We start from the raw sequence: 21,757 nt of genomic DNA, 5'->3' as shown, positions 1-21,757 counted from the left end.
AATGACAAATGACACGTGTTGAAGAGTGTCAGAAAGATTGGTTTAATTAAACTGGGAAGACCTGCAGAAGAAGGGATGAAGGCACCGTCCCTGTTTGATGGATCTAAGCTGCTGAGCGAAGAAAACCTGTGTGACAGCGTTCATTTCCTGTTCTCGCTCTGTGATTGATAAAGCAGACCGCGTAACACGAGATGGCAAAGCTTGTGATAAGGATTGTGAAAAAGTGAGAAGTTTTGAGTCCACATTGCAAGTTTTTTGTGTAACTCTCATCTTATGAAATCAAAAGTCCTTTGCTTTTCAAAGCAACCATATTTAAGATGTCAAAATCTGACTTTTGAGCTTAAAAACACCCTCTAATGAAAATAGTGTTTTCGGTGTTTTAAACATGTCCTTGTGGCCTTTTTCTAATGATAGAAGACAAATACGAAGGAAATTAAACTTAAAATTGTGTTTCTGGCTATTTCTATATTTAAATTGTTGTAAATCAGCAGCAGATGAAAAAAAGGTGAGAGGTGAGGTCCGGGTGGTAGCACACCAGTGAGCTACCATTACACATTCAATATGGCGTCCAACTTTGTGCACGCAACAAGTGGGTGTAGCGACTCTAGCCTATTTTTGGTGCAAATCATATGAATCTTGCTCCAGACTTTCTCCTCCACAGCTCTATTATGATGTATAAAATACTTGATGTCATAGAATTCCAGGCGGGCACAAACCTCAATCATTCATTTCTCCTTTATAATCAATTTACCGACGGTTGGCACTCTGTGAATGAAAAGAGGTCTCCTACCAAATCCAAGTCCCTTATTGGTCAAAGTTAAACCTGATTTAACTTTCAACGTGCGTTCAATGGCTGCGCATTTTGTACGTAGAGCCCAAAAGCGGTCATAGAAACTTGGGTAGCGATGCCTGAACGTTGTAGTGATAGACTTTTCACTGAAAGTGGTCGAGGCTGGTGTGAACGTACTGTAGTTAGATTGACACTTTTGTGATTTGGAACTGCACAGCTGTGGGTGTAAAAAAACCCAACAAATCTCTTTAAATCATCTCAAACTTCACAGCTTTTTTAGCCTCACTTTGTGTGCGTGTGCTAAGACGTAAAGAATTCTTTGCATTTATATTTACCCGAGTAGAAAATGTTTGTAGAGACGAGCACAGCTGCAGTCCCTCTTCAGACAGAACCTTAGGAATGAACCACAGAAAGATTAGGGTTATAAAACTTATATATAAACCTATCTATCTATCTATCGATCGGTCGGTCGGTCGGTCGGTCCGTCCGTCCGTCCGTCCGTCTGTCTGTCAATCCATCTATCTATCTATACATATATGCAAGAAAATATCTTCCTTTGAACTGTTGATAAAAAAAAACTACTTACTAACAAAAAGAGTTGGGTTTCTTTCTCTTTTTTTTTTCGTTCTTCATGTACCTGTCCTGCCTCTAAATGAACAAATCTTCCCAGACATTTTGGGCTCTGACTCTAAGAATGGTTATACTCACCGAAAATGATCAGTTCCCTTCACCCCCCCCCCCCCCCCCCCCTTAATAGCCAACCAAGCCAGGAAGCTTTTGCACTACATTTTCCACCACATTGACAATTATCAAAACAATGTCAGATCTGCAGATGTGTCGTTCCTAAATGGATGTTGATCCGTCAACCTGAGTACATGTTTGGTTTAATATAAAATACCGCTACATTCATCCTAAACGTCAATAAAACAGAGGCGGATGCTGATACCTCTGCTTGATGAAAAAGATCCAGCGTGGTCTTCAGAACGCCTTCTCCTCTGAGGAATCAATAAGAAAAATGATGAAGAGGGGTAGAAATTTGTAAAAAAAACAAACTAACAAAATAAAAAAAAGTTTGTATTGCTATCCTAGAAACACTAAAAGCTGGAAACATTCCAAATCTCATGAGCGTTAAACCTTTGGAAGATATTCGTAGGAATGCCAAACTGCAAGAGCTCAGCAAGCATGTCAAATCTGATAGGTGTGATGTGCAGCGTGTTACCTGGTGAACAGGTACATGCTGTAGGCTATGCTGGCCAGGCTCTGGCTCTGTCGGATGATGTCGTGCTCCTCTTCGTCCCATTTTTCTAACTCAGCGTCAACATCCGATGAAAGCAACCGCAGTTCAAGACCCAACTTGGCCATACTTGTCTGCTCCTGCACCCTCAGAGATAAAACTGTCATTCTGAAACATGCCACACTGCAAAAACAGAATCTTAGAAAGTAAAAAGAGCCTTGTCTTTATTTTCATTCTTGCAAGGAAAAAAATTCTTATCGAGAAAGTTTGAGAGAACATGTCTTAGTTTTTTTCTTAAAATAAAAATTCTTGATAAGAACTTTTTTTTTACCCCATTGGCAGATTTTTTTTTTTTGCTTATTTAAAGACATTTTTAAATATTAAGAGTGTTTAACCTTTTTCTAGAGGTGCTGTTCTGCAGTGTGGGTGTTTGGCTGACGAAGACTTTGTCATTTGTTTTAACATCATCTTTTTAAATGTTGCTATGTGTAGCAGAATATAATATAATATAAAATTAAAAAAAAACTGCAGCCATGCAAAAGTACCACACAAACCCCATCAATTCCGCTAAAAAAAAGAAAAGAAGATACAAAGTCTCTTGAAAATGAGCTTCCTGCTGACAGAACACAAGCGCAAGATACAGCGTGAATAATTATCCAGGGTAGCTGGTGGCGTACACACTACCTCTGCATCCAACTTGACAGCTTTAGCACTTTTCAGGCTAGCAGAATGCTTCTGTGAGAAAAAAAAGGTTAATTGAAGGAGCAAAAAATCATTGTATTTGGGAAATATGTGACGCTGGATAGTTTGATACATACCCCGGGTCTTGGAAGTGATAAGTATGGTTTTCTATCCCCTAAAAGAGAGCAGTTCTGTCATCACCTTAACGCTGCATGGAAACCGTATAAATAAATCTGCAATGTTGACATGTTTTAAGTAATGCCAATGAAAGTACTTTCAAGTCATTTTTGAAGGGCAGAAGACCTTAAAATGCAATCCAATACAGCAGCTCTGCCACAAATTCGACTTTTCTAAGGTTATAATTAGAACTGATTAACTGCTTAGCTGATTAATCATTGCAGTTATGTAATAATTAAAAAACAGCATGGGGTAATGGCAGTACATTCTAGTTAAAGTAAGCATAATTTTATAAAGGACAAACAAACTAGGCAACTTTACTTCTTTGTGTTGTCACTTCCTGTTCCAGTGCAGTCAAAATCCTCATCCTAACTGTTTAGATGCAGAAGGGTTTTGCAGGACTTTGACCTTTTAGCTAACAAATACAATGTTTCTCACCATTAAATGTAACTATCATCTGCGTTTTGGTCATTTCAAAGATCCAACACTTGGCTGCCTTCTTGAAGAAGTTGACAGAAGGAAGGCAGCCTCCTGTAAGGACCCAAATCGTGTTTTTGGTGTTCTAAACATGTCCTTATGGCTTTTGTTTTTGATGATAAAAGGCATAGTTTTATTTCTGAGTATTTTTTCATTCAAATTGTTGTGAATTAAAAGCAAACGAAAAAATTGTGTTTAAAAAAGAGCTTATTCATTACGAGCTGGCATCTGGCTCAAAACTGCACGGCTGGATAGCTCCAATATTGCTTACCGTTTTTGTTGTATTGGAAAAGTTAGATTTGGGGTGTTAGGGGCTGTAAGCTAGTGGGAGATAGTGTACACAGATAAATGTTTGGAAGTGGGGATGGGTGTAACCCTTGTGCTATCCTAGGCACTTTACCATTGGGAGTTGGGTCATCTAGACCCACTAGACAGTGCGCTGAGCCTTTTTTCTTCAATGATTTGTGATCTTCACTGGTTTCCATGGATTACATGAAATCTTTCCACCTTTATCATGGTAGGAATAACATGTCAAAAAGTAAGGGTGGGGTCATCTAAGATAGCACAAGGGTTAAGTACATGACACTGTCTTGTTGGGTAAAATAAACTATGTAGCTGAGGGATAGCAAGAAACAGCAAAAACAAACGTAAGGAAGGCAAAAAATACATACTTTTAGTTTTTATTTTATTTTAATAATTGGGGATAAGCAAATTACTACACTAGTCAAAAAAGAAATTCTGTAAAATGAATGCAACAAGTTGAATCAGGTGACAAGTGACCACACCTGTCTATGGAAAGAAACCAAAGCACAGCGCTGTGAGTGCACAGGCGTCATGATCTACATGAATCTGATAGTATAACAGTCTATGAATTCAAGTAGACAATGAATGGAGGCAGTGCAGAGGAGGAATGAATGCTCGGGTGTTCAATACCACTGACATCTGTCCCTTGATTGGAAGAAACGTTCTGCAGTCAGCGGTGATTAATTCTCAAAGGATATGTTCACACAGCATGCCTGGCCTCATCATGAACTTTCGATAACGTTTCAGAAATGCTCACAAACAAAATCATTAAGTGAGGCTTTGTACTAGAGTTTGATTCTTTCAGGCTAAGACTCAATGCATGCGAGAACCCATCTGTCTTTGGTAATTTGGTCTGTGGGGGCCAGCAGTCAATGTTTTCAGGCTTTTGATGTAGATATACAAGGCAAAGCAAATTAAAAGCCAGATTGGTTTTAGGTGCTAGTTTTGTTCTAAAAATGGTATTTACCAGCATGAAAATTAAAAAACTCTAGACTGGTTGTGAGTGTGAAGGTCTAAAACAAAATTTGCCTCACATATCTAAGTCTTACTGACTGACAGTCCAAATTTTCTCAAGCATCTACGTATCAGAGTTGTATTTAGGTTTTGGCAACAATGTGTGCACTACAAAACAGACCTCGCCGTCCTTCAAAAACATCATTGATCTCTTTCAGCAGCAGGCCCATGTCACAGAGCTGAGACTCCCACGCCTCACAGAAAACGTCCAGGTTCTCTCTGGCAATTTTACTGGAAGGATGGAGGGCCAGAGTCTGCGCAGCGGAGATGATCTGAACAAAAACAGCGACAGGAAACAAAACCTCAAAATAAAATATTAGGTATGTAATGATTCCTTTTCACAACAATTTGACTTACATCACAATTTGTGGTTTCTGGTACGATTCATAGTCGATATTGGTTCATTTTAAACGATCTGATACACTGACCTAAAATGGACCCAGGACATCTTTAGCCAAAAATTCAACTAGTGTGACTCAGAGAGAAATAGCTGGTACTGAACAGTGCAGGTGAAGTTTTCTTTTTATTTCTTGCAAGATAATCAAGTATAAAATATATTGTGTGCAAACAAACAAGTAAACAAGAACTGGTGGCAAATCTATTCACATTGTTGTTTCATCAAGTTCAGCCCACTGTTTCTGTTCCACATCAAAATAATACAAACCAAACTTTGTTGGAACACTCTACCACACTGTATGGTTGAATCAAATCAAATCAAATCAAATCAGATCAGATCAGATCAGATCAGATCAGATCAAATCAAATCAAATCAAATCAAATCAAATCAAATCAATCTTTATTTATGTTTTCTTTTCATATGTAACATAATACAAAGTACTGTATACCAAAACAAATAATATAGGAATAGGGCTGCACGATATGAGGAAAACTTGCGATATGCGATATTAGTGATCAATATTGCGATAACGATAAATTTGCGGTAAATAAACAAATAGAAAAATAAACAAAAACATCATTCCCATTTCATTGCAACAGTTTAAAAATTATACTCCAAATGACCCTCATCGACATGGGGGACAAACGTCAGGGTGGCCAACCCTGGTCCTCAAGAGCCTCAACCCTGTCTGTTTTCCAATTCTCCCTAGACTGCTCGATAATGATAACCAAAATCAGGTGTGTTCAGTCAATCAGGATGTGAAATCACTCGAGTCAGCCAATCAACAGCAAGCTGGTTAAGGAGAGCTGGAAAACAGGCAGGGTTGAGGCTCTTCAGGACCAGGGTTAACATAATAGGCCTCCATCTGATTGGTCAACAATGGGAAGGCGTCCATCTGATTGGTCAAAGCATAAAGGGATTTATTTGATTCGTTAAATGCTTCAAGCTGCTAGAAGATTGTTTTAACACATTTTGGGTTTGCGATTTATTGCGATATTCGCCGTCTTTTGCGATATGCATATTGCAGAGCTGGATATTGCGATAACGATAAATTTGCGGTATATTGTGCAGGCCTATATAGGAACAAGCAAAAGAATGTTAAAATAGAGCTTGTGCCCTTCCCCCGGACCCACACACAACCCCCAACCCCCCAACCTCCAAACAGTCCAGTTCTCATTTACAATGGCAGGTATTTTTAAATCGGGGGTGATGTGAGCCCACCTACTGGTCTTAGTGAGAAGTTCTGGAGAAGCTGAAGGTTCTAATCACCTGCTTACTATGACGGATAAAAGTTTGCTTACGGTAGCATTGTATGGTAGCTTAACAGCGGACTATGTTCTGCATCCTAATTGGCTGGAGACCATTGTCAATTGATCTCCTCTGTCATGTCTCCTGTACAGACTGCGTCCTGTTTGCCAATTTTAAATACATTTTCGATCGCGATCACATGTTTGCTTTTATTCCATAGAACTGAATAAATTTTTCTATAAAAGGTTTGAACTTTGAGAGTTTAAACAAGACAGAAAAGTGTGAAAATGTTCATGTTCGAGAAAGGTGTATAAAGTGTTGATTTGATTTTACAACTTTAAAACATCTATAATATTTAGTAAAGATGAGTACTTATTTTGGACTACTGTATTCAGGTAGTCAGCTGAACTCATTCTTTGAACTAACCTAAACTTCCGGTCATAGCCCTGCCTCACAGGCCTATAGAGTAGGCACTAGGCATGATGGATGCATCAGTTCATCTGCCTCTCTTCTTATCCAGATGTGTCCATCATTCTAGAACAGGGTAAATCTGGACTCATTGGACCACATGACCTTCTTCCATTGATCCAGTATCCAATATTTAAACTCCATTGCAGCTTGAAGCTTTTTTTCCAATTAGCCTCACTCTCAGAGGTTATCTTAAGGCAACACCTGTTCAGTCCCAGTCCCTTGAGTTTCCTTTGCATTGTATGTGCGGTAATGCTCTTACTTTCACTTTTCTACTGTCATGTCGTCAATTTAATTTCACCAAACATTAAGGGGTTGCCGATCACTAAACTGAACTTTTTCTTTCTTGGAGACGATAGATTCCCACTATCCTTCCAATTTTTGATCTTGCGTTTAACCGTTCCTAACCTAATTCTGGTAACTTCCGTAATCTCCTTAGATGTTTTCTTTACTTGATTTGACACTCAAATATCTTTTCCACGATCACGGGATGTCGTGTTAAATAAAGGTGCCCACCTTTCTTTATTTTGGGTGTGTAGTGTTATATTGATATTTGCAATCGATTCCAATCTATGGACCCAATAAATGGAGAGAAAACGATTAAGAAAATGTGGAAATTATGTATATCTGTACTCACAGCCCTCCCGTGTTCATCCTATGGAGTGTTGTATCTGATTGGCAATTATCCTTTTGGCCTCCCTAATATTACCTGAGCATGTGGAGAGTGAAATCACCTGCAGCACCCTGAATGGCACCTTTCCTGATTGGTTTATCTTTAAACTTAGGAGCTGAGTCATTACTGCAGAGTCGTGTGTGGCCTGACATAAGCACCATGGGACAGGAACATTCTACTCTGCTGGATAATTACTGGTACGGATGGTTTCCGAGAGCAAATATAACTATATGTGAGATGTGAGATTTGGTGGACAACATGTTCTCAAATATTCTGAATGGATGGCAGGAATAGAGGGCAAAGCCAGACACAGAAGAGTTTTTCCCACCCTCTGCACAGGATATAGATCTGCACTCTTTAGGGAATCGTGTCTCATTTTATATCCCAGTTTTGACCCATTAAACTTTACTAATATGCAATAAAATGTTGGAGTTACAGGGGCTTTAAAAATAACTCAAGTCCATCATGTTTTTGTTTGCCACTCAAACAGAAAATTAGGCAGCATTGCTAGTCAGTCTAGATCAGGGGTGCACAAATCCAGGCCTTGAGGGCCGGTGTCCGACATCTTTTCCAACCAACCTGCCATTGAAGTTCCTTATTGGCTAAACCCACCTGATCCAGGTAATCAGCACCAGAGAAGACAGGGTTTTTGGAAAACCAACAGGAGTCTGGCCCTTGAGGCCTGGATTTGGGCACCCCTGTTCCAGATAATAATCAGTGGGTTATACCTGTGGGCCGATAACATGGAAGGTCTCTTCTGCATGAATGCAGGTAATCTCCAGTGGTTCTGTACACGATACATGGCATAACAGTCGGCATGTCTGGATAAAAACACAGGAAATCATAAAAGCTATTATTTTGTGTGTGTGTTTTTTTTATTTTGCTGGTAAAGTATTAACTACAGTTGCACAAAAAAATTAACAATTGAAACTAATATAAATCTCAATTTTTCCTTTTCTCTGTAGCATCTTTTGCGCATCAACCGCTTACCTCCACCAGCTGCTCCTTTTGCTCGGTGAGCTTGCGCGAATAATCGGCTACTGCCTCCAGGTTTCCCTCAGCACCCGCAGCTTTGAGAGCCCTTAGAGGCAGCTGCTCTCCATGAACCTTCAACAAATCCGAGGCCCGGCCCACTGCCACGTTATGCAGCTGAGAGGAGGGCACACAGTTGAATAGCATAAGAAATAAAAGGAGAGGATGCAGAAATGAGAGACGTTTGTGGAACAGGGAGGGTGGCATTGTGACTCTAAAAGAGGCCGCTGCTCACTTCCCGCCTCAGGTCTCCCATGCTGTGACATGTCTTCAGTATGGCCACCTCCAAGTTCTCTGTGGCCTCTTTGGAACTGCCAGACTGCTGCTGCAAGAGGACAATATGCATTTAATATAGTGGATTTGAATGCAAACACAAAATCTAACATATATTCTTCACCGGAATATAAGACGCCCTGTCAATAAATGGTCTATTTTTGAAATGATGTCATATAAAAGGCGCACCGAACTATGAGCCCACATTTAGCAAGAAAAAGGAGGCAAACATAAGTCAGTCAGTCAAACTTTAATAACTGCATTCACAGTATTTCTAGAATTTGTGAAAGGCCACACGTCACAATAGGCTATCTGTAACCTTGTTTAAAAATACTGATACTGCTAAAGCAAACATTACTGTCACTAAGCTAACTCCCAACCTAGGTAGTAACATGAAAAAAAAACACAGTAAAACAGTCTGAATCCACAACACGTCAGCAAATTTGCAATACCTGTGACACACAACTTTGGTTGCAACACGTGAAAAAAAGACTGATACCACTAAAACAAACGTTACTGGGATTTCGCAAAGTCCTGTGTAACTTGTAAGTAACTTGTTAGTAACACGTAAAAACTACATAGTCTTGGGAATGCTAACCACATAAGTGTATTAATAATAGATGTAACTCCCAAACTTGTTAGTAACACATAAAAGAAACCAGACTGATACAGCTAAAAGAAATGTTACTGTGACTTCGCTAACTCTAAACCTTGGTAGTAAGACACAGAGAAAAATACACAGGTTGTGTCCGAATTCCTTCAGTAGTCACTACACAGTGCGTTCGCCATTTTCTAGTGCTGTCTGAATTTACAATTCCAAAATCAAGTGCCCTAGAAATTTCCCAGAAGTCTCTGCGAAAAGCCAGTGTGCATTGATGCTCACTAGATTGGTGAATATAGACCACAATGCATTGCGTCGGAACAATTTTTGCCCAAAAAATGTGTTTTTTTAATAAACATTTAATTAATAAACCATCAAAAAATCATCATATCAATGAGATTTTACCTTCGTGAAATCGATTAGGTCCTAATTACCGTAAGAAAAAAAAAAAAAGTACCGATCATGGTGTCCGAATTGCTTTAAAAATTCAGGGCATTACAAAGTCCCGGACTATATAGTTTTTTAGTTGGTAGGGTGGTAATTCAGACACAGCCACAGTCTGACACTGCACTGCTACATGTAGAAAAAACAGACTGACGGTTTGTAAGAACGCAGTGTGTTTCTCAAAATGGCTTCAACATCAGTAAAGAAAACCAGAATTCATCCATATAAGGCACTCTGAATTATAATACGCACTGTTGTTTTTTGAAAAAATTAAAGCTCTAAAGTGTGCCTTAAAGTGCTGAAAATACGGAATATGGCCATTTTTGAGTCTATACCAATGATCCATTGTAAATGTGTTGCTCTCTATTTTGTCTGCAGATGCAAAGTAAAGTCAATCTGCACAAAGTAAAACAATCAAGCTCAGCTCCTCTCTATAATTTGAACATCATACAACAATTTAGTAAATTTTAGACCAACTTCAATGCGACTGCAATTTAAACAAAGGCAGCATTTTTCTTAAACTCACCACCATATAAGGCCAGATTGACCGGGGAGCAAAATATTTGAAAATTCTTTGTTCTGTTTTAAACACCTTTTCTCCACTAGTACCTTTCATCTTTACACGACCTTCAATTACAAGGAATAGACGAGGCACCGCAGTACAGTCATGCTAAATGTAGGCTTTCTGGACGCTCAGAAACATTCAAACCAAAAAGTTTCAACACAGAAAAAGTAGATACATTACAGGCTTGAGTTTTATAAGTCTGTTATGTTTAAAGGCCAACTAGGCTGGGATGGATGGCAAAAATTGCATTTGAGATGCAGCTGAGGGTAAGATTGTTTTGGGGGACATTCACAAAAAATTAAAGGTTACTGCTTCTCACTGATTATTCTACGGAGCCCCTAAAGGGCCATTGAAGAAAAAAAAATTGAAGTAAAAAACAAAAAACTAACGGGTGCGCACCAGTGAGTTTTTTTTTTTTTTTTTACTTCACAGTTAGTAACGGTGCCTTGTCTAGAAATAGATTGCAGCTTTGCTTGCTTACCGTCACAATTATATAATCTCTGAACGTCATCTTAACCCTTGTGCTATCTTAGATGACCCCACCCTTACATTGATGTGTTTTTCCCTACCATGACAAAGGTGGATAAAGGTGGAAAGATTTCATGTAATGCATGGACACCAGTGAAGATCACAAATCACCGAAGAAAAAAGGCACTGTCTAGTGGGTCTAGATGACCCAACTTGCAATGTTAAAGTGCCTAGGATAGCAGATGGGTTACACGAGTTTTACAGTCATGTGGTTTGTTTCGGCCCAGGAATTACACCAGTTTAGAACAGGTTCAGGAAGAATGAAGATCATCAAGTAAACTCTATTAATATTGGTGGATGCATGCAAAGTGCATTCAAGGTGGGCTGCAAATGGACCCTTTTGGGCTTCCAAAGGGTCCAATTTATATTTGGCATTTGGATTTTTATGACAAACTAAAGCAATGAGGTGTTTATATTAATGGCTATTAGTAACTGGTGAAAAAAAATATTTAAAGTAAAAAAAATAAAAAATAAATAACAGATGCGCACCCGTTAGTTTTTTTTTGTTTTTTTACTTCAATTTCTTTTTTCTTCAATGACCCATTAGGGGCTCTGTATTATTCTTCTAAAACAACAAAACAACAAAAAAAAAAACTTGTTTTTTTTTTTTTTTTAACTTGTCCTGTCCAACAGCTAGGCAAACAGATGAGAGCTGAGGGCCTCTTGTGTTGGACATATTTTATTTTAACAAAAGGGGTTATTCATCTTCAGACAAACCAAAGGTATGTCTGAATAAACCCCTTTTGTAATTGAGGCCAAACTTTATTAATTTCAATCATGTTTGAAAATCTTTGGTGTTGGACCGGACGGAAAAGGAAAGAGGGGAAGAAGAGAGAGGGACGTTAGAGAGAGGGGGGGGTAGGAGGGTGATAATAGGAGGGGAAGGGGGGTAAGACCATGAAGCAGCATAGAGCAGACAGGTTTACTGGTTGTTTATCGTTACGGTACGGTTCAAATGTAGTACAAAAAGGGCGGGGCCTGTTCACACACACTCAAATATTATCAACACACCTGCTAGCCGCAAAAATGTCCACATGTCAACATGCACACAAAACAGATAGTGTTCACGAACGCATACCTATGCCTTTAAACCAACTAGTGTGAAATCTTTCATTCATTCAATCATGCAAACTATTAGTGCAAAGGTGAGCTAACACCTGTGCTCAGGTGAGTGTTTATGTTCTTCTAAAATGGATGGTGGAATGTGAAAAGAAGGAGGAGGAGCGCCCAGCCACCCCCACACCCATACCCCCGCCGCAGCAGCAGCGGCAGCCGGAATTCCCCCAACGCCACACGGGAACAGGCAGGGAACAACCGCCCCCCGGGCGACCAAGACCGCCACCCAGGCCAGGGCCAGCAGGACCGCCGCGAGGCCCCCAGAGCCAGAGAGCAGGGAGGCGCAGAGGGAAAGAGAGCGCCGCCCCAGCCCAGCCAGGAAAGCAGCCCCCCGCCGCGCCGGAAGAGCCCAACGCAGGGCCCCACCGGAGAGGGACGCCCACAGCCCCAGACGAGCACCCCACCACCACCCAGGAGTTCCGGGCATCCCCCCGCCCCGACCCCAGGTACGAGCCAGGACCCCCCAAGGGAGACCCGCTCCGCACTCCAGGCAGCCACCCACCCGGCCCACGGTTGGTCCAGGTAGGAGCAAGGCAGGGGCCCGCCGCCCCCGCCCAGGAGGGGGGAACCCCGGGGAAAAAAGGGCGGCCCACAAGGGATGTTATAAATATGGCCCGACCAGGCTCGGCCATGTTGGAAGTTTGGCGGGGCCCAGCGCCCAGGGGCAAGGACCAGGACCCACCCCCCAGGGACACGAACACCCCTGGCTCAGGTGTAATATGAACCCCCCCACCGTGCGGAGAGAGCACCGCCGGGCCCAGGGAGCCGGCACCCAAGGGACACGGCCGCCATCGCCAAGGGGCCCGCACCCCCCACCAGGGAAGAGGTAGGGGACAGATGGACCCAGGTCCCACCTTCCTTGTAAAATGTGTGTGCGTGTATGGGTGTTTGAGAGGGTGTTTGTGTGCATGTGTGTGTGTTTATGTTTGAATGTATATATTGAAGGGGGAGGGGTGTGTGTACTAAGGGGGGTGCAGTTAAAATTGGCGAGTAGGGCACTAAGGGGACATCTCCTGATTACTCACAGTGATGTCCCCTCACCCTCCACACCAAGGGGCCCTAAATGTCTAAGGTGCGGTTAAAATTGGCGGGTAGGGTGCCAGGAGGACATCTGCTGCTTGCTTGCAGTGATGTCCAAGCACCCCCCCTACCAAGGACCCTACATGTCTAAGGTGCAAATAAAACCGAAAGAGGGGGGGCCCACTCCATACGGCAACCATAGGAGGGGGGCCACTCCCAAGTAGCCCCCCCCCAAGGCGCATCGCAGGCTAGACCCCCCACCCCCTCACCCTAATATGAGGTTATATAAGGAAGGGGGTAAGTTGGGGACAGCTGGTAGACTGTCCCCCGGTGGTCAAACAGCCGTCCCCCAGCCCACCCCCAGCAAAGGGGCCAGGGCCACCCAGCCCAGGGGCCCACCCCCGGAGCCGCTGACACCCCAGGCCCGGCACCACCCACCCCAGGAGCCAGAAAGCGTCGCCCCCCCCCCGGAGCAAGCCCAGGCCCCCACCCCCAGACGCCGGCACTAGAAGAGCTCTGGTCAGGCCTCGACGGGACCGAGGAGGCCAACCGGCCGAGGCAACCACTGATTGCCTCAGCGGAGACCCCGACCCGCTAGCCCCCCCGACCCGTACTAATAAAAAAAACTTGTTAATTAAAATACACATAAACAAAAGCTCGAAGAAAAAAAAAGGAAATTTCCAGAAATTTCCAAACAAGATGAAAGAAGCTGTTATCGCTGCCAAATTACAGGATTGATTAGATTTGGATTGACAGGTTTAAAATTCCATTTGTTTTAAGATTCAATTAAATATTGTGACTATTTATCTATTACACTGACTATTTTCAACTTTTCTGTTTCTCTGGTCACCGGCGGGAGCAGTCTCCAGAGTACTGAAAGTACTTCATCTCCCAGAAACCACAATGAGCACTTCCTGGATGCCACACACCTGACTCTCATTCACTCAATCAACCACAGCCTACTTAAGCACTGCACTGAGCCTCATTCAGTGTGAAGTTTTGTTTGTGCCACTCTGCCTTCATTACTGAGTGGTGTATTTGGCCCTTATCTTCTGTCTCATGGACTCTGTTTGCCTGCCTGCCTGCCTGCCTGCCTGCCTGCCTGCCTGCCTGCCTGCCTGCCTGCCTGCCTGCCTGCCTGCCTGCCTGCCTGCCTGCCTGCCTGCCTGCCTGCCTGCCTGCCTGCCTGCCTGCCTGCCTGACTGACTCTCGCCTGGATCTTGACTACCCCTGTCTCTTCTCTGATGCTCTCATGTAGGGATGAGAACAGAAGCCCCATGAAGCTTCCCTTGGGGTTCATGTAATTGTGCCGGAAAAATGAACCACCCATTCAGGGCTTTGAAACCACACAGAACAGCGGCATCTGGTGGCGGACTGGACGTATACCATACGCTTCAATCACCACTTAGCCATCAGACTAAGTGGGAACACCCGGCCCCGCCCTTATTGTGAAAGGGTCAATGTGTATATAAGTTCCAGGTCAGTGGGTGCACTTCCTGCTTTCTGCTTGCTACTTCTTGCTTCCTGCTCTCAGCTGTTGCTGCTGCTGTGGCCACACCAGGACACCTGATGCATTTGTTGATACAATCATGTTTGGAAACCTCAACGCTTCCATTTCTCTAACTCTAAAGAGCTCATCGGTGAGTCTTTGCGGTTGCGACACCGAAAACAATTGGAAAAAGCTCTATCATAGCCGCAGACCTAAGCTAACGCTGCACTCACCTTTGACGCTTTGCTTTATTTAATGGTTCTTGTTTAAATGTTTTGATTTAGTCGGCTGAATTAAAGCCAAAGCATTTTTGTTGAAATCGCTTTCTTTTGTGTAATTGAACACTTCGAACTGTTTTAGTTACTTTTATTTCCATGATACCAAAATGGCCACTGTTTTTGAATTAGATGATGGATTGAACAACCATGTTGTTCAACATTTGAAATTTGAATGTTTAATTTGTTTATAATTCTACTTTGATTAATGGGATAAAGTTAATTTGTAACTTCAGAGTACATTTTTGATTTAAAACTTTTATCCATTTACCTTGAACCTTGACATTGAATTGTTTGACTTGTGTACACACAATTAGAATTCAACATGAAACAGCTGTTTTTTTGATAAGAATATTGTTTTTGTTTTCTACAATGATGATGGTTAATCTGATCTATATCAGTACACACAGCGAAATGACTGTGGTTTGCTTTTGTTCAACTCTTGATTTCTGTTTTTTCTGACCCTTTCTAGGTCAGGTTTTTTTTTGTGTATTCTTTGATCTGCAACTTGATGGCGAGCTACCCAAATCTGAGATCCTGATACTTCCACCTTCAATAACAACTCCTCAGCTGCAGCAAAACTCAACTACATCATCACCAATAGACTTTTGGAAACAACTCAATAGGACTCAGACCCATATCCAAGTTTAAATGTTTTTCTGTTGATACAATCGATTGCATTTTACTTTCATCGCTGTCCTGTGTTTTCATTTACACACCTTGGGCTCCTTGAGACGAACTCTGATTAATGCGCCTAGTCCCATAATCTGAGAAGCGTTACATAAGCTCCATGTAACACTTCAATGTGGAAATGATAATGAAAAAACGTAAAACAAGACAATGTTGCTAATGAGTAAAACACAACGTGTGATGTTTTCTGTGAGAAGTGCTTGACACAGCAAACACACATCACATGAAGAAAAATAAAAGCAAAGCAAAAAAAAAAAGGAAACCAGTTTTGAACCTAGGACCTCTGATTGCAGACTTGTGATTCCACTGAGCTATCTCTACTGAAGCTGAAAGCCTTCGCCATTATACATTCATAAAAGAATTTTCTTTATAAATAACGTTCATAGTATATTGTCTTATTAGGAGAAACTGAGTTGAAACGATCCTGAGCAACAGTTTTTTTTTTTTTTTTAGTTTTTTTTTACCAGCAGTCATGGTAAAGTGCAATGAACTGACGCTGATTCCAATACAGGGGAAACAATAGAACTGGTCGGGAAATGTTCGGGATTAATTTCGTATTTCTAGAGAATAGCGTGCCCAACTGTTCAAACACAAGTGACCTGAACTGTGGTTCGACCAAACGAAGCATTTGGCGCTTCAAATATCATCAATCACGTGATCTGCGACAGTTGACACACGCCCCGAAACGTGCCAAAAAACTCTGCTTCATGAAGGCAAAACAAGCTTCAAAGCGACCGTGTCCAACGGGACATCCTACTCCCATGCCTGTTATCAACTCCTGCCAGCCTGACCCTAATTTAGCTTTGTGGCCTTTTAGTAGAGCTAATAAACCTATTGCATTTGAATCCAGCAGTCTCCCTGTTCTGTGATACCTGTGCAGTATCTTAGCTGTTCCTAGCACTGTGCTTTTCTGGACTGAAAGGTCTGAGTTCTTTCCAGGTATCTGTTGTAGCCACTCCTCCAGCTTGGGGGTTACTCCTCCAATTACCACAGGCACCACTGTCACCTTCACTTTCCATGCTTTCTCCAGTTCTTCTCTAAGTCCCTGGTATTTCTCAAGCCACCAAACATCCATTGACTTATTTAAACAGCGAGGTAAAGAGAGTGAGACAACGTACCACCCCAACCCAGGTGTGCACCAGCTGCTGGGTGTCCTGGCGTGTCAGCTGACACAGACTCAGAATTCTCTGTCGCTGCTCGTGGCCGGTGTAGGCCGAATCCGTGAAGTCCTCCGTCCGCTCCACCAGTGCCTCCAGCTGGCCGGTCAAGCTCTGCGGTGTCAAAGAGAACAAATCCTCCCGCAGCGACTCCACAGTGTACTGGGGAGGGGCGATTATGGAATTGTGGGAAATGTAAAAACAAACAAAAAGGTTCTGTTAGTAGTTTATGAAAAATGAATAGAAAAATAAAGACCTAAAACTAAAGGCGCAAATTACTTAAGCAAGTAGAACCTTAAGTATAGCAAAATAAAAGCTAATGCTATCCTACACCCCCCTAGATGTTAGAGAAGTAAAGGTGTCTGCTTATAAGCTGTGTGTAAACCATCTAGATGAGCTTTTAGTCAAACATGGCAAGCCTTTTATGAAAGTAACAACTGATCCAGGTCTCTTTTAAAAACACTTTTTTTGTCATTTAGATGAAGTCTCAATGAGGAATTATTACTACAAAACTGACCTGGACTGTACTGAAGTGCAAAGAACAGTTTTTAGAAAAGTTATAAAGTAAAAAGTTTACATACAATACAGTAATATTATGAATATAAACTTCTAAAAACATTTTAAATAACCTTGTCTGATGAAAATAGTATTTTTTGGTGGGTTTAACGTGTTCTCGTGACATTTTTCTGATGATGGATGATGAAGAAAAATACACTTAAAATTGCATTTTTGAGGATTTCTTTTAATCGCTCTAAGTCCGGAGCAGCTAAAAAAAAAGTCATTTGGAAAAGATCATATTAACCCTTGTGCTATCTTAGATGACCCCACCCTTACATTGACGTGTTCTCCCTACCATGATAAAGGTGGAAAGATTTCATGTAATCCATGGACACCAGTGAAGATCACAAATCATTTAAGAAAAAAGGTTCAGAGCACTTTGTAGTGGGTCTAGATGACCCAACTCCCAATGTTAAAGTGCCTAGAATAGCACAAGGGTTACGGTCGAAAATATGCTGAGCAGGCCACAAGCTCCTCCCCCGACTAGGTCTGACTTTGTTTTCTCCATCCGAGCTGACATGTGGCTCAAAACTGTATGGATGGAAAGCGTCTAAAATTGCTAACCATTTTTGTTGCACCGCTAATGTTAGGTTGGGGTTGTGAGAGGCTGTAAGCTAGCAGGAGAGCATGCAAACAGACGGATGGCAGGGATTGTGGGCGTGGTTGCTCCGTGCCAACAGTCCCGCCCACAACTCAGGGGGAGTTTCTAATAAACTCCTGCCGCTCTTCAGGACCTATGTCCTAAAAAACGACACAGGTTTATTAAATTTGTCTCAAAATGGCCTGATCATAATGAAAAGACCACTGGGATCGGTTTACAACAGATCAAAAGATAATCAGAGTGGGACTTTAAAGGATTTTCAGCAGGTTGTCTTGCATTTTCTAAAAATTAAGTTCTCTCACATTTTAGTGAACCCCTCCCCCCTCTCCCTATCAACACCTCTTTTTAAAGTAGGCTTTGAAAAATTGGCATATTTCATTAAAACTTTGGAAAGCTATGTTTATGTTTTGGGATTCTTTTCATGTGAAATCTAGATTTTCTTTTGTGTGATTCTTGTGTTTCTTTGTTGTTGTTTTCTGGTGTTAGTAAAGCCCAAAGCAATATACAGATAATATTAAAACCATTTAAGGATCACATACAGTGCTGCTTTTTCATCTGGCCTGGTACTGAACCTCAAAATGAGGAAAAATGAGGAAAAGAAAATCTCCTGGGATGTATCTGCATATGTAAGACTTTGCTTTGTATTAACCTCGAATGAGTTTAAAGCTGTTTTTTATTTTTAACCTACCTTGAAATCTCTGATGCCGTTGCAGATGCTGGCAGAGAGGATCTTGTTCTCCCCGCTGCTCCGCGCCTCAGTAACTATTTCGATGACCTGCTCCAGGGCGCAGCGCATTCGGTGGAACACGGCGTCTTTGTTGATCCTCGCCGACTCGCAATCCGGATGCCTCAGGCAAGTCTGCAAGAGGAATTCAGTCTGAAATGTCAAAGCTCACCTCTTCATCAATTCTGCTTCTTTTCTGGAATATATATATATATATATTTATTTTTTTTAGATAGAAAAATTATTCCAAACATGCTTAAAAAAACCAGAGGAGGCCTTAAATATGAGGTGTACATCATCTATAACCCTCAGTCAGGGCTTACCTTGGAGGCTGTGAGGAGCATCATGGTACATTTCTCCAGCACAGCCCTGGCTGCTGCCATTCTGGCTTTCTTCTTCTCATCCTTCAAATCCTAATGGAGAAATGAACCGAAAAGACAACAGATGGCACAACTTCCAAAACTCTCACGGTCAAAAATAATTCCAAATAGTAAATAAGTAAGTAACCTTTTTTATTTTGGACAAGTGTAGATTAACAAAATAAGACAAAAACAAGACAAAAATGATATAACACAAAAAAATGATATAAAACAAGACAAAATTATATAAAAACACAAGTCCAAAAGGGAGTGAGAAGAAAAATCTTATAAACTCTCACCCCCTTTACCTTCAGTTCTTACTTTCCTAACTAAACCCAGTACACCCACCATCAAAGTCCAGTGCCCTACTTAAGTTTATATTCCGTTACAGTGCACATGTAATTCTTGTTTTCAAAAAACATGCAAATGAATGACAAAACGTATTTTCTAAGTATGCAGATTTACAAATGCTGATGTTCTGTATTATTTTGTATTTGTACATATTTATCAATGATCATATTTCTGTATTTATACTTAAATTCTTTTATGTTTGGACATTGTTTCAAGCATTTACTGGTTCTGTTCCACAACTTCACTCCACGAATTGAAACACAAAATCATTTTTTATTTGTATGTGCTTTATGTATGAGAAATGTATTTTCCCCCCCCTAAAATTGTATTTTTCCTCTCTTTTAATAAATAACCTTTGGATATTCGTCGGTAATAAATTGTTTTCGGCCTTTAATATTATTTGAGCTGTACAATACTCTACTAGATCATAAAATTTGAGTAATTTTGATTGCATGAATAATTTGTTTGTGTGCTCAAGGTAACTGACTTTGTGTATGATTCGTATTGCTCTCTTCTGAAGTATTGAAAGTGAATGTAACGTTTTATAGTTGTTCCCCAAAACCTCTACATAATAAGAAATATATGGTAAGACCAATGAACAGTATAACATGTGGAGTGATTTGTGGTCCAGAACCAGTTTAGCTTTATTCAAAACAGAAATACTTTTGGATAGTTTAATTTGTAAGTACCTAATATGTGCTTTCCAGGTTAGTTTTTTTGTCAATTATGACCCCAAGAAATGTATTTTCATAAATTCTTTCAAGTTTCACCCCATTTATGTGCATGTCAATATTAATATTTTTACCTTTATGGTGACCAAATAACATCATTTTTGTTTTACTTAAATTTAGTGAAAGTTTATTTACATCAATCCACAGCTTCAGTTTTCCATCTCCTTCATAACAATTTTTATGAGTTGCTGCAGATCATCCCCATCACAAAAAAAACATTTGTGTCGTCAGCAAATAAAACTAACCATAATTTATTAGAAACCTCAAATGACCTGATTCATGTGCTTGTTTACATACATACTCTTGCAAAGGCACAAGGCAGAGTGCACCAGATTATAAAGGAAGATACTACCCAGTGAATTTGTTTGCAACAGAAATAGACAGTAACACAAAAAGCTTGTTTTGTTGTTGTTCTTTCCTTAATCGCAGCTGAATCAACTTTTCTCCAGGCACTTTGCCATAGATTACAAAGCCGATGTGATTATCTGTCGTAATTTTAGCCTGCGCATTCCTCTCCTGCCTTCAGTGGGGAAAGATGGCAGCTTTTCTGTAAAGATGCACGCTTGTACAGGCATGAGAGTGCAGGAGTGAAAACGCACCCACCCAAAAAAAAGAAAGTAGCATGACAAATGAGGAGAGGGAACAACGGCAACAATGAGGAATATGGAGATTTGTGATTAGTGTGCAAAATGCAAGTCCAGGTAAAATTCAGCTATAGCAACAATTGAACACCCCCCCCAACACACACACACACCCCTATCTTCTGGTCCCTGTACAGTTATGGCCGCTGCTGCACTTCCCATGTGTGGGAAGTGTTCCTTAAGTTCCTACCAGAGGTTTAGTTTCTCTGCTTTACTGGTGGGATTCAGAAAGCATGTTTTACTTCCCATCTGAAATGTCAGGAGGGTTGATTGACAGCTAACCTGTGCTTCCTTTCTTAAGGCTCCAAGGACAAATGCACATACACCACTCAAAAACTCAAGTGTATGTCGTAGCCTATACACAGTGTTTGTTTCACAACACAATTTCTTTTGGGATAAGGAGGCAATTGTATTTGGGTGAAAGACTCGCATCATTCCATATACCGTAATGTACAATGAGTCTTAGGGGGTATTCAGACTGGAAAAATCAATCAAATAGCCATTCCATTCGGGCTCGGGCTTGGCTAAGAACGGGGCACATCTTCACCTGCCAGCATGGCCCCTGCCATCCCGCACCGCCAGCTGTGATCCGGCGCTCAAGCAAACCTCTTCGGTAATCACGCTCGCCGATCTCCACAAAACCAGGCACCATCTCAGGACAACTCTCTGCCGGACATCAACAGGTGACAGCGCCTCACTCATGTCTTTCCCCCATCTTCCCCCATACAACATTGATAATAGGAGATTCCATAATAAAAAACATCCGCTTTGCAAAATCCAATACCTGCTGCTATCCTGGGGCAACCGTCTCAGTTATTACCTCCTCCTCCTCCTTCCCAAGCTTTCACAGACAATCCCAAGAATTACTGTTCATGTAGGAGTGAATGAAACACGAAGAGGAAAATCTGAGCACACTAAGAAAGACTTCCTCCTTTTTTTTGACGTTTTGAAGAACACTGACAAATCTATTTATACCTCTGATCCTCTCCCATCCAGAAATCCCCGAGCAGAACGTCTTAGCCGCATCTTTGCTTTTCACCCTTGGCTACAGAACATGGCTGGAAAATATAATTTTACCTTTGTTGATCATTTTTTACTGTTTTTCTGTATTGAATCGACCACAACTCTTTATAAATGATG

General features: G+C 41.3%; 1 protein-coding gene across 3 annotated transcripts in view; it reads right to left on the bottom strand.

Moving 5' to 3' along the window:
- ctnnal1 (catenin alpha like 1) overlaps nt 1–21,757 on the bottom strand; it is a 73,283-nt gene that overhangs the window by 4,765 nt on the left and 46,761 nt on the right. For 2 of the 3 annotated variants that reach the window (XM_023959784.1, XM_023959782.1), the window contains exons 5-16: nt 18,859–18,948; nt 18,500–18,670; nt 16,614–16,814; nt 8,730–8,819; nt 8,453–8,611; nt 8,191–8,283; nt 4,798–4,948; nt 2,843–2,880; nt 2,709–2,759; nt 2,010–2,164; nt 1,737–1,785; nt 1,126–1,182 (exon numbers count right to left, since the gene is read on the bottom strand). In XM_023959784.1, the coding sequence (XP_023815552.1) occupies nt 1,126–1,182; nt 1,737–1,785; nt 2,010–2,164; nt 2,709–2,759; nt 2,843–2,880; nt 4,798–4,948; nt 8,191–8,283; nt 8,453–8,611; nt 8,730–8,819; nt 16,614–16,814; nt 18,500–18,670; nt 18,859–18,948 (1,305 nt within the window). The remainder of the gene's footprint in view (nt 1–1,125; nt 1,183–1,736; nt 1,786–2,009; nt 2,165–2,708; nt 2,760–2,842; nt 2,881–4,797; nt 4,949–8,190; nt 8,284–8,452; nt 8,612–8,729; nt 8,820–16,613; nt 16,815–18,499; nt 18,671–18,858; nt 18,949–21,757) is intronic. The other variant, XM_023959783.1, reaches the window with a different exon arrangement.

The sequence above is a fragment of the Oryzias latipes genome, chromosome 11 (assembly GCF_002234675.1).
Source record: "Oryzias latipes chromosome 11, ASM223467v1".
Taxonomy (NCBI): Eukaryota; Metazoa; Chordata; class Actinopteri; order Beloniformes; family Adrianichthyidae; genus Oryzias; species Oryzias latipes.
This window is presented reverse-complemented; position numbering and strand designations above follow the sequence as displayed.